General features: G+C 41.6%; 1 protein-coding gene across 2 annotated transcripts in view; it reads right to left on the minus strand.

Annotated features, from left to right (window-relative positions):
• LOC138759274 (putative leucine-rich repeat-containing protein DDB_G0290503) overlaps positions 1–13,328 on the minus strand; it is a 257,041-nt gene that overhangs the window by 143,854 nt on the left and 99,859 nt on the right. For both annotated transcript variants that reach the window (XM_069929427.1, XM_069929428.1), the window contains exon 5: positions 3,619–3,703. In XM_069929427.1, the coding sequence (XP_069785528.1) occupies positions 3,619–3,703 (85 nt within the window). The remainder of the gene's footprint in view (positions 1–3,618; positions 3,704–13,328) is intronic.

Raw genomic sequence — 13,328 nt, forward strand, 5'->3', positions numbered from 1 at the left:
CCATCGATAATCTCAGCAGAGGCACCAGCCGCCAGAGGCTTTCGGGACCAGGTGGAGTGTTGAAGCCCAAGGACTGTTGGAGCGTCGAATGACCCCCAGCTCCTGCAGATGCAAGAACTCTTCCTTCGCTATCTGGAGCTTATCCGGTGGAGCCGGCGTGCCTTGGCGTGGACCGGCGGGCCTTGGGTGGGGATGTAATGAAACACCCCCGTGGCAGGGTGAGGCAGCGGAGAACTGCGGCTTGAGGAGAGATGGGAACTCGTCCAGGATACGCTAAAACTCGTCCTCGGGCATGCTGACCGTGGCCATCTGTGGCTGCTCTGTGCGGGAGGCGTTGAGGTGAACGGATTGGAAGGTACAGGCATCTACCAGTCGTCTACCTCGAATGTCGACCAGGAGTCTGTGGGTGAGGAGGAACTTGACACCCAGGATGGCAGTTGGAAGGGATGAAACTGTGAGCCTCCACGAGAACTTCCACTGGCCGATCTGGAAGTGGACGGTCTTGTCTCCGACGTGCAGCTCTCCATCGAATTGGCTGCAGAGGGGAGGTCCTCCAGGCTGGTTCCGGGACTCGATGGTTATGGCCGGGATGACGCTGATCTGGGCCCCGGTGTTGACGAGGAAGCGCCGGCTGCTGACTGAATCCCGCAGGTAGAGAAGGCTGTGCTCTTGGCCAGCCACCGCTGTCATTAACAGCGGCCGGCCTGCTTGTTTCCCTGGAACGAGCAGGGCTGACGACACTGCCGAGCCTTGGCTCCCCAGCGCTGGTGGAAGAAGCAGAGGCCTGAAGTGGATGACTTGCTTCTGGCTATGCTCTTTGAGGTCCCTGCAGGGGCCGGGTGTTCCACCGTAGCGCTAGAGGGCTAGAGGAAGGCTTGGCGTGGTCATGCCCGTGACGCATAACCTGCTGGACTGCTGTGCCCTTCAGGAATTATTCGACCCATAGCTCCTGAGCCTTTTGAGCGACCTTCCTAGGGTTGACGAAGCTTTCCTGGGACAGTAACGGCTGGATGTCTTCAGGCAGATGGTCGAGGAAGATGCGCTCGAAGAGTGGGCAGTTGGTGTGATTGCCCATGAGCGCGGGCATCTGGTCCATCAACTCGATTGGAGTTCTGTCTCCAAAGACGTCAAGGCGCAGCATCCGAGCAGCACGCTAGCACCTGGAGAGGACAAGGGAGCCGGTGAGCACCTGTTTGATGGTCCTGTACTTATCTTCCGCGGATGGGTGCTGAATGAGGAGCAGCACTCGTTTGGCGGTAGCCTGGTCCAGGGTGGTGACCACATGGTAAAACTTTGTCGAATCCGATGAAATCTGGCAGAGGTGAAACTGAGGCTCTGCGTGGTTGACGCAGGTCTCCAGCTCCTGAACCCAGATGTCAGGAATTATATTTTATATTATGCTTTTGAAGGAAATAGATTGTGGATATAGTATAGGTCACAAACACTTCACAAAACAGATCTCATTTAAAATGCCAGAGCTCTACTCAAGCCAGACAGTCCAGGCTCTGGGTGCCTTTGAAAAAATTGGAAGAATGCCTATAGAGACTTCACAAGTAGGTGTTAATTGGACATGCTGTGGAGTAATGGATTATTGTTTTGAAAGCAACAGATGAACGGACTCAGAAATTTGGGTCCAGTGCTACAATCTGTCTGTTGCAGTTTTCTATTCTAAGAAGGTCATGTGGTTTTGCAAGCAGGGAGAGGGGAGAGGAGAGCAAAAATGCTTTCTCTAAGAGAGAGAGAACTGGTTTCTGCAGTCATGGCAAGCTGGCATCTTGTTGAAACCCAATTTTGAAGATGGGTTGTGAGTTTTGAGTTCAGTCTGTTGAAAACCTTTGTGGTCCATGCAAGAGAAAATGGCTGGCTAGAGTGTTTCACCTGAAATAAGGGAAACAAAAGGAAATTCTATGTGACTTGCAGAAGAAGAGGTTATCGTTTGGAAAACCATGATGGGGCAAGTTTCTTTGGCAAGACATTGAAGTGGCTGATCGGAGAGGATCAGCTTGTGTGTCTAACGAGCAACAAATCTCTCTCTGAGACCAACAAGAACCTTTCTGAGCAGTAACCAATTACCTTTAAGCGCTAGAGCTTGGTGAAAATTCATAAATGTTCAATTCTGTGCACAGTATAAGAATTGCCTGATACTGGTGAACTTGAAGGAGGGAGAAGTGAGATTAGACTGTGAATCAAAGAACTTTTCTTAACTTAAAGACATTATATACATGTGCGCTAATAATTACAAGGGGGGGTGTTAAGTTAGATTAAATTAATAGTGATAATTTAAAGTTTGATCCTTTTTTGTTTAAAGAAAATTAAAAATGAATTTTGTTTAAGAAACTATTTATCTTGGTGAATTTCTATTGCTGCTGGGATTTGGGGTCCTCTGGGTACATAACATGTTGCATATTGCCCAGAGTTTGTATTACATTTTCTGGTGTGTTTTTTTTTTAATTGAATCCAAAATTTACTCATTTTTATTCTCATAAATGAAATGACAAATACATTTGACCAAATTATCTTAAAGTGAAGTTTATTCTCTTTTTTTTCCTGTTGAACCCAAGTATTCAATACAAAGCTTTAGATTTGCAAAGGCACTAGCAAGCAAAAATTATTCTTGGCTAATATTATTAATCATTAATCCACTACATTTTTGTTGTGAACATTCTTTTTCAGCTTTGCCCACAAAGCATAATGGCCTGAATAGCATAGTCAAAGGCAAATTATCATCAAGATAAATTTGAAGAATTTTTAAAAAGAGAACTGCACGCTATGCATTCATACACACACACACACACACACACACACACACACACACACACACACACACACACACACACACACACACACACACACACACACACACACACACACACACACACACACACGTAGAATTGGGGGTTTAAAGTACAACCTGCAGATTACCATGGTAAATCAAAGCATTGCAACATTTACCTACAAGCCACCTGGAAGTCTTACAAACAAGGCATCTCTTCAACAAACAAGATTGTTGCAAGGTATGCAAAAACAAATAAATTAGACTATTTAATTCAAGGCAATATTAGAAAAAGAAAGGAGTTCATAAGAAGGTCTTGAGATACAAGATCACATAAAATCTGCACAAGACCAGTTAGGTGGAGGTCATTCAGCAGTCAGTAAGTTTATCAGGCTCTTAAAATTTTACTGAAATAGATTGAGAAGACCTAACTTTACATGGTGTGGTTATCAGATTTCAGGTTTCTTATGGTCAATATTACCTCCATGAAACTTTAATTGCCAAACTTCCTGGTGAGATATTGGTGCAGTAGATTCAAAAGAAGCATTGCAACTCAGAGAGCTACTTCTGGATTCCAGTGTTTAAATGTGAAGATGGCTAATGTAATTGTCTGATTTACTGCTCAATAATATGGAGAAGCTAAAGCCTCAATATTATTCTCACTGGAAAGTCTGGGCCAGTACAAACCTGTGTTTTACATAATTAATCAGGGACTTAAGTGAAATACATATTAATACCTTTTTTTTACATTTCATCAAAAACATTATTGAATCTCAAAGGAATGTGTTCACCAATTTAATACCAGACATTATCAAGTAGTGCCAGGGTTTAACTGTAGACTGTACCTGTACAGTTGTAGGCTCAACCTTTCGTTTCTTCTTCTGATTTTGCTTATTGGTTCTAGGGTACACCACCAGTTGATCCAACCATCTATAAAAATGATAAAATACTTTACTTAACAAGATTCTGCAGTCCAAATACCACCAACATAAAGTTAAAAAATGAAGGTAAACTTTATCAAGGCAACCTTTGAAATTATTTCTAATCATCATCTTGAATTCTGAAGGCATATGCAGCATATTAGGAGTAAACAGGATATTTCCCAATTGTAATTAGACTGTAGTACTCAAGTATGAGCTGACATTTGTTTGCATTTTCTGTAAATACTGTGTTATATATTCCTAATGACAACCATAACACTATAAACATAACATGTAAATTTGTCATACTGAAATTACAATCAAGAAGCAGCTGCAGTGTCGCAACTGGTAGGTGGGTGTGTATCATGTTAAAAAATAGATGGCATCTATTTTTATTTGAATGTGTGAACTTTATGTAGAAAGTGCCTATCTAGGACAGCACAGGCATTGGACTAAATCATACTCATTCATCAACCCTCCTTGGCTTGATCTCACCTTATGAAACCATAAGATGTAGCAGCAGAATTAGGCCATTCAGCCCATCCAATCTGCTCAGCCATTCAAATCATAGCTGATGTATTGTTTTTCTTTCAATCTTGTTCTCTTGCTTTCTCCCTATAACATTTGATACCCTCACTAACCAAAAACTTATCCATCTCCACATGATATACAAGTAATACATCCGTGGCAACAAACTCCACAGATTTACCTCCTTCTGGCAAAGGAAATTCCTCCTCATCTGTGTTCTAAAGGGACATCATTTTATTCTGAGGCTCTGTCCTCTAGTCCTAGCCCTCCCACAACTGGAAACATCATCTTCACATCCTCTCTATTAAGGCCTTTCAATACTCAATAGGATGAGATCCCCCTCATCCTTCTAAGTCCAGCATGTACAGGCCCAGAGCTATCAAACATTGCTCATATATTGAGCCTCTCATCCCTGGGATCATTCTCAAGCCCCTTTTCCAGTGGCACACTGTCCCAAGAATTAACTGTGAATTTACTGGGACAGGGTCCAGTGGAAAAGGAACAATGTCCAAACACCAGCGTCAATTGACATCATTTCACGCCGGGGATTAACCACTAACTCTACTCGTATACCTGGCGTGCTGATAAAACCAATGGAAAAGAGAGAGCAGAAAGTCAAAGTCAAGAGGATGAGTTCAGTGGAAAAGCAATTAGTGTCCTAATTAAGGGCGGCCCAGTGGAAATGGCACAAAGGGCTTCCTATCCCGGGACACTGCACAGCCAATTAACTGGGACACCAGTCGAAAGGCAGCTTCAGAAACCTCCTCTAGACCCTCTCCAACATCTTATTTTTAGATACCAGACCAAAAAAATATATTGCAAATGGACCACACTTTAAACAAGCAAATGAAATGAATACTTAATATGGTCAGGGAGTCACGCAGGAGAGATGCATAGAGATGGTGTATCGTGCAAATCCATCCTAACATTTCCTTTCCTAATTAAGTGCTGTACATAAAGTTAACCTGCAGATTCTACTAACACCAATTTTTAACCTAACATTTGAAAAAACATTTTTACTTTTGAGTAAAATGGCATTGCAATTTTTCTCCATTGTATCTAATCTTTCATGTCCTCACCTATTTACCTAGATTGCCTTCATTTCCTTTGAAGCCTCAGCATTCTTCTCAGAACTCACATTGTCAACCAGTTTCCTATAAGCAGAACTTGATACATTTTGTCCTCTCATTCAAGTGATTCAAAGTGCAAATAACCAGGCCCTGGCAATATTCCATGCAGACTTTCCTCAAGACTACCTCCCAACATGAAAATAACTCTTTATTCAAACTTTCTGTTAACTAAACTTTAATCCACTTGATCATGCAATTTTGTAAAAATAAAAGATGCTGGAGGAACTCAACAGGTTAGGCAGTATCCATGGAAGAAATGGCCAATCCCAGTAGAGGGGGGTACAAATCAAACTGGGACTGATACAACAGACATTTGTATCAGAACTGAGCCATCGACTCAGTTCCAATGTGAACGGGCCAAAGTCTCTCAGGACATCACCACTGGAGATTGCCCCACACCCCCCCCCCCCTCCAGATCCATAATCGCGGGTATTTAATGCATGGCCCGAGATTTCATGGTTCAGTGTGAACGGCCCACCCAGTATTTCAACGCGGGTTGTTCACACACCTATTTAGCAGGTTGATAAGTAAGAACAGGAGTAAGTAGAGAAGAGATGGAGAAAGTGGAACCAAACAGAGATGGGCATTACGTGAAATTATAAAAAGTAATGTTCATGCTGTTTGATTTAAAGCTATCCAGGAAGAATATAATGTGTTATTCCTGTAGTTTATGTTTGGCCTCAAGCTGCCATGGATGAGGCCCAGGATGACACATCATGTGTGAGACTGAAATGGTTGGCTTCAGGAAATTCAAGCTTAGACTTAAAAACAGAGCACAGATGAGTGGCTAAGCAGTTACCCAATCTACATTTGGTCACAGAAGAGGCCACAAATGCAGCAGGTAAGGTTGGATGATGTGCGTGTAAAGCTCCACTGCACCTGGAAGGCCTGATTGTGTCCCTGATTGAAGCTAAAGGAGAGAGAGAGGCACAGGGACAAATGTTGCACTTATTGAAATTAAAACAGAAAGTAAATGTATGGGGGGGGGGGGGGGGGTCAATTGGGTATAATTTTGGCAGCACAGACTCGTAGGGCCGAAATGCCAGTTACAGTGCTGCATAGTTAATTTTTTAATAATTAATTTAAAGAGTCTCAAAAGAGACTGATCCCTGCAAAAAGCTAATATGGATGGGGAGGGGAAGATGTGGCCGCTGGTGAGATTACACTGAAGTGTGAGAAGTTAATGTGTTAATGAAGATGCTAGTGGAGTGGCAAGTGAGGACAAGAGGCAGTCTGCCCTTGTTCTGTTTGGAGCTGTGGGTGGGGTGACGGTGGGGATGTGAGGGCAGAAGTACAAAAACATCAAGATACGGATATGATCTTTATTATTGACAGAAAGGGATAATGCATGTTTCTTCAAAAGGGTATTACAGGAGTCCTGGAAACATGTGGTAGAAGAATTGTGTGAAGGAGACAGGATGTAAAGCAGTATGATGCAGGTAACACTGAGAATCAATGGCTTGTAATGGGTCTGCAGATAATTTATCTCCCAAGGTGGAGGGAGAGGTTCAGGAAAGGGAGGGAGGTGTCGGAAACAGTCCAGATTAAATTTAAGGGCAAAGAGGAAGTTGGCAGTGAAGTTAAATAAAATCGTTAAATTCTGCATGGGTACAAGAGGTTGCACCAACACAGTTGTTGGTGTAGTGAAGGAAGAGGTGCGGAAAGCTATCGAGTGGAATCAGAACAGAGACTATTCCACAAACCTGACAAAAAGCAGACAATAGCTGTGGCTCGTGCATTTGCCTATGAAACTGAAGCAAATAAACATCTTATTTTTCATTTTTGCCCCAATATGCTGGCAGTTGGCTAATTCCTGAACTCATTACTTATATCTTAACAGGGAGGGTACAATCTGATTTGGAGGGTACAATCTGATTTAGAGGGTACAAGTCATGGGAAGAAACTGGACAAACTTGGGTTGTTTTCACTGGAGTGTAGAAGGCTGAGGGGAGACTTGATTAAGGTGTTCAAAAGTATTACATGTACTGATAGAGTGAACAGAATCTCCCACTGTGCCCTTCCACCCAGGGTAAAACCATTAAATTCTATAGGACAAATGTTGAAGATAAAGGGGAGTTAAGTTTAAAGGAGATGCGCAAAACAAACATTTTATACAAAGGGTGGTGGGAGCCTGGAAGAGCCTAATGGGAGTCGTGATGGAATCAAATACAACAGAAGTGCAAGTACATAATAATTTATCCGAAATACTGAAACCGAAACCTCCGAAAACCAAACTTTTTTTTTTATATGGATGTGGTCTGCATACCAAAGCTTGCACTTGACAGCATACATGGCCCAATGTGACCCACTCCAATCCAGCGCTGTGTCTCAGTGCTAATAATCTTATAGTCTATCTTTATCTCACTTCATTTACTACCCCCCCCACCCCAGTCCAGTGCGTCCGCAACCTGCCCTCTCCCCTCATCTCTATCCAGTGCCACCGCAACACCCCCCCCCCCCCCCATCCAGAGGCCCTTCTAGTCAGGGCCATAACTATGCAAAATAACACCTATGGCAGAGGTGGCCAATGCATGAAAATAAAGGACGACAAGGAGGTCTCGTGAGAGGTGGCCTTGGTGGCTGCCATGTTGTATTTGGCATTGTATAATGCCGGGGTGGGGGGAGGGGGCATCGCCGCCGCCGCAATTAATGTACCGCTGTTACTATTACAGTATTCTATTGTCCATAAAATTGGGGTTTCGGATTAAAGATAATGTACCTGTATTTTCAAAAACTTCGAGAAAAACATACAAATATGAAAGTGATGGAAGGGTATCTACCAAGTGTAAGCAGCAAACCTTTAGTCTGATTTGGATATCTAGGACAAAGGTCCAGTTCCTGTGCTTACTGTTTTGTGTGTAGCTCTTACCTTATGAGAGATCGCTGTCATCCAGCACACACTTCTTTTTGAGCAGACTAGCAACAGCAATTCTCAAGGAAATGACCAGCCACAGCCGAGTCGTTTCAGAGCAGCAAAAACCAACCAGGATGTCAACACTACATGTACACATCTTAGAAAACAATATCTATATCAATAATGCCTCCACAAAAATTTAAAACCAGAGAAACTTTCAAAATTAAGTGACTTTAAACATGTATATTGCAAATGGCTTCAACATCACCTACATTTAAAATAAAGCAACTTCTTTCTCCCTTCTTGTACACAATATTTTCCAACTTTAGTCTTGATAAACAGATGCTGCCTGATCCACTGAGTTCTTCCAGCATTTCATTGTTGATGAAAAATATGCACACGTGAATGTAATGTTTAGTTGACAGAGATCTGGAATAAAGGGTCACTTTCATGTTAGGAGTTGAGCATGCTATCTTGGTCAACAATCTCTTGTGCATCACCATTGAGAGCCTTCTGGACATCAAAATACACCAAACCAGCAGTTTTCCCTCCTCTACTCTCCTGTAATAGATTTGTTGAACAAGATTTCTCCATTACAAATCCACTTAGACTATACCTAATCCAATTAACATTTTCTCAGTGTCCAGTTGTGGCTTCCTTCATACAGTAGATTCTTCCTCTACTAGTGATACTTATTTGTCACAAAAAGACTGCTTCAGAGCACTTATTTGATAATTTTATAATTTATGGGTGATGGAAAAATGTTCATTTTGTCAAAAAGATTTTGATGTGAAATTTAAATATCCTGTCCATGGTGGAGAGGATTCCCAAGAAAGGCAGATAAACATCAGTCCTATTTTCAAAGCAGCAGCTGGCTAGCCTGTATGTATGTGATAGGTTGTGTTTAATTTAAACATTAACATACATTTTAAAAAATATTTTATTTTTGATTTTCACAGACCCATGTAAATTCAAATATACAATGCAATCTCTTCCAACACCAGTATAATGTCTAGAATCTGTTTTTTTTAAATCCCCCACCCCTTTCCCATCCTTTTTGAATATTTTATTTAAAATATTCAATGCAGTCAATTACAAAGTTGTAAATACATACATCAAACATTAGTTTTATAAATATATATATACTACATTATGTTTAATGCCACCCCACACCCCTCCCCACTAAAGGCCTCCATTAAACGAAGTAGGAAATTAATAAAGCTAGAATAGATATAGCAAAAGAAAAAAGAAAAATAGAAAGCAAGGATTTTCCCAGAAGTACCTTTATTCCTTTGTATCTGCCCAAACTACAAATCTCCTCCAGTAATTAAAATCTTTCCTTCCAAGTTGCCCTCAACTTCTCTTGAATTTTTAAAAAAAAATAGTGAATTTAACCATACCATTAATTAATACATAATTAGTAATACATAAGAATCCCCTCTACTGGCACTGTTTAAATATACACAGCACCACCCCCCTCTATTATCCAGGATGCAGTGTCTGCAACAAAAAAAGCACATGATCAGAGGCTCCCAGAACCTGACACTCCTAACCTCCCAGGCAGCCATGTTTTAACAATGTATCAACCTTAATAATCAAATTACAACAATCAATGAAATAAACACACCTCATTCCCTCAGATCATTAATAGGTAATGTCTCTACAAATTCTGCTGCTTGTTTACAATCTGTAAAAAATTTCCTGTTGCCATTAGGTAATGAGATCTTCAATGTGGTTGGGTAACAAAGTATAAACTTGTAACCTTTTTCCCCCCCCAAAGGGTCTTCTAAGCCAGAATGAACTCCCTTCTTCTGGTCAGCAATTGTGTACTAATATCTAGGTAGAAGAAAATCTTTGATCCATGGTATTCAAGTGGGTTCCTTCTCGTTCTTGCTCTTTGAGATGTCAAGGCTAAAAAAAAATTCTTTATCTTGATATTTTAAACATTTAACCACTATAGAGCGAAGCTTTTCATCTTGTTGTGGTCGTGGCCTGAAGGCTCTGTCTGCCCTTTCAATTTCAATAGGACTTTCAAATTTGTTCACCACCCCCCCCACCCAAACTTTAGGTATCCATTTCTGTAGGAATCAAATCATATCTTGTTTTTCTTCTCTCTTTTTATCCAACAATTTTAATATTATTTCTTCTACTAAAGTTTTCAACATTGTCAATTTTTTCCAAACATTTCTTCCTTTCAACAGTTCCATCTACAACTTCATTCTTCCAGTACATCTTCAACTTTTGCTTCCTCTTTTTTAACCATATGGTTTATTTTACCCACATCTTGCATCTTTTCCATATCAGCTGTCAGCTTGATAAATTTTGTTATTCTTGCGTTTTAATTCAGAATGACTCCCTGCTTTCTCGCCCAGTGCCATCTTTTCCAGTTTTCAGGAGGGACGCACCCATGAGCGCAATCCCCTCCTCCCCACCGTCTCAGCCTTCCATCAGGACTTTGTCGCAACTGCAGGTCCAGGCTCCTTCTGCAATGGAGGCCTCACCTCAAATTCCCTGGAGACACTTACAAGTGGTCGAACGATGGTTTTTCTCTTATTTGGATACATTTTAAAAGGTAAGTGTATTGTTCTTACAATGTTTTTTCCTGTTTTTACTTTGTTTTAATTCATTAAAATATTCTTTTATTCTTTGTTTTCCTGGGAGTGTCATGATCCTACGTCCTCCAAATCACATGAATCAACATATATTTTTCTTTGCAGCCTGGGTAAGTTTGGGGTCTTGCCTCAGAATCTGAGATTTGGCTCCAACATCATTGTATTCCAGTTTGCAGACTTCACTTGTACTTACCCTGCAGTCTCTCCCAACCCAACGTCAAAGCTCTAATTACTCACAACAGGCCCATGTCACTCACATGCCTTACCCCATCCTCCCAAAACAAGACATACTTATGGTTATCGACTACCAGGAGAACAGAGGAAATGTTTCCAGGATGCTTTAAAACCTCATGAGAAAAACAAAATAACATCTGTGCGAATCGTGGCTCAGCAGTGGAGAATGGAGAAGGGATACTGCCAAAAACAGCCATTTTCAAGAACACATGGAAGCCATACTACCTGCTCCCCACCACACCCCACAAAGCATTCCTGCCCACCTGTAGCAGACTGCAGATCTCACATTGACCTCAACATCCATTTAAGAATCTACAAAAATGGAATGGGTTGGGGGGGGTGGGGGGGGGAATGTTGCACTGTTAGCTGACACATTAGAGACTGGTCAGCTCTCTCAAATAGAATAAAATGAATCCCATGGCATTATTTTCAGAAAGAGCAAGAGCCTTTACCCAAGCTCAAATTTATCATTGAAAACATCGTCAACTTTTTTGTTCATTTCACTTTGCTGTTGGATTTTTATTTATAAATAATGATAATTGGCAACAATAGAGATGCCAGTACTAGCAAACATTTTTTTTTATTTTAAGAGGAAGTCAGTTTTGCCGAGTGGTTATAGAGTTCATTTTTGTGACTTCAGTTCCAGCTTCTCTTCAGTAGATAAACAATGTATGGAAAAATACCAAAATTCTATTAACAAGAAATATTACTTCAACAGTTAAGCTTTCATTCTTTAAATGGATATACATAGATATAGTCTACTTTGATAACATCATTTTTCTATGCCTTCCAGGTGCCGCAGATGGATTTTCCACTCTTGACACCTTCCAAAACCCTCAAAATTTCTAGTAATGCATTTAGTACAAAGTTTAAGTGATGAAAACTTAGATTCACATTCCTGCCATAAAACAATCTAAAGCCTTGTGCATTTTCATCCATGTTTTATTTTTGTAAGAGCACAGATCAATAAACTTTTTTGCCATCACCCATAAACAGCAGAAAAAAACTGGTCAAGTCGCTTGTCATGATATCTGTGCCAGAGACACAAGTTTTGAAGTCCAGGATTTCCAGTGTAACACAGGGAACACAAGAATTTAGTGCGACATCTCAAACCTACTCCACCATTCCATAAAATCATGGCTGATTTCTTTATAAAACACTCTTGATTCTTTGATTATCCTAATACACCACAGTCTTCCATATATTCACCACCTGAGGGCAGACATTGCTCTTCATTTCATAACTTAACAGGTTACCCTCATTTTGGGTCTATTTCAATTTACTCATTTTTTTGATTTAAAGTCTGGGTTAATAAACAAAATTAAATCCATATTTATAATAATGGTATTTAATATTAGGTCAGGTCAAGATTCAAAATTACTAATTCAGTAATTTGACAAATGTGCCACTGTAGTTGCAGTGAGTGAAAGCAACACACTGAGTAGAGCAGGGTCTGGTTGAACTGTTTACTGTATGAATCAGCGTGCGCTTAAGAATCTGTTCCCAGCAACCCCCATTCTTTGCAGGGCAGAAGTGACGTCGGCTTCCAGGCCAAGGTCTGCTTTGCCCTCAGAGCCCTCCTGGTCACCCAAGTCTGCTGGAGCCGGTTCACTTGCTGGGTTGGTGAGCCGCCACATGACCCCCCCCCCCCCCCCATCTCCCTGAACCAGTGATATGAGGCACAGCCTACATCCTATCAGCTCTTTCAGGTGGCTGGCCTCATTATAGGGGAGGTGACACCACAACTGGATGTTCAAGGTCTAGATGTGCCGATTTGAGACAGTCAATGGTAAAAGTCTCTTAACAACTGCAGATGTCCAGAACACAGGCCATCCCATTATGTCGCACCACCTTGTAGGATCCTTCGTATGGTCGCTGTAGGGGTGGTATTTGCGCGTCTCGGAGAACGAAAACATACTTGCTCTGTTGTAGGTCCTTGGGCATGAAAGAGGGTGCTGTTCCATGGTGGGACATTAGAACTGGGGCAAGTGTTCCAAGCCACTCCCTCAGTTTAGTTAGGACTGCCATAGGTGTGTGCTCCTAGCCACGGAGTGCTGGCACAAACTCACTGGGAATTGTGAGTGGGGCACCATAAATCAGTTTACCAATAATGCAACTAGGTCTTCCTTGGGTACCGTGTGGATGCCAAGCCCCAGGGGTGTTCGTCCACAAAGCCTGGCCCTTGGAGGCTGACTTCAAGAGCCTGTGGAAACATTCCACCAGGCTGCTGGACTGCGGGTGGTAAGCAGTCGTTCAATGGATGTGGGTTCCGAGGAG

Source organism: Narcine bancroftii, chromosome 3, assembly GCF_036971445.1.
Source record: "Narcine bancroftii isolate sNarBan1 chromosome 3, sNarBan1.hap1, whole genome shotgun sequence".
Lineage (NCBI taxonomy): Eukaryota > Metazoa > Chordata > Chondrichthyes > Torpediniformes > Narcinidae > Narcine > Narcine bancroftii.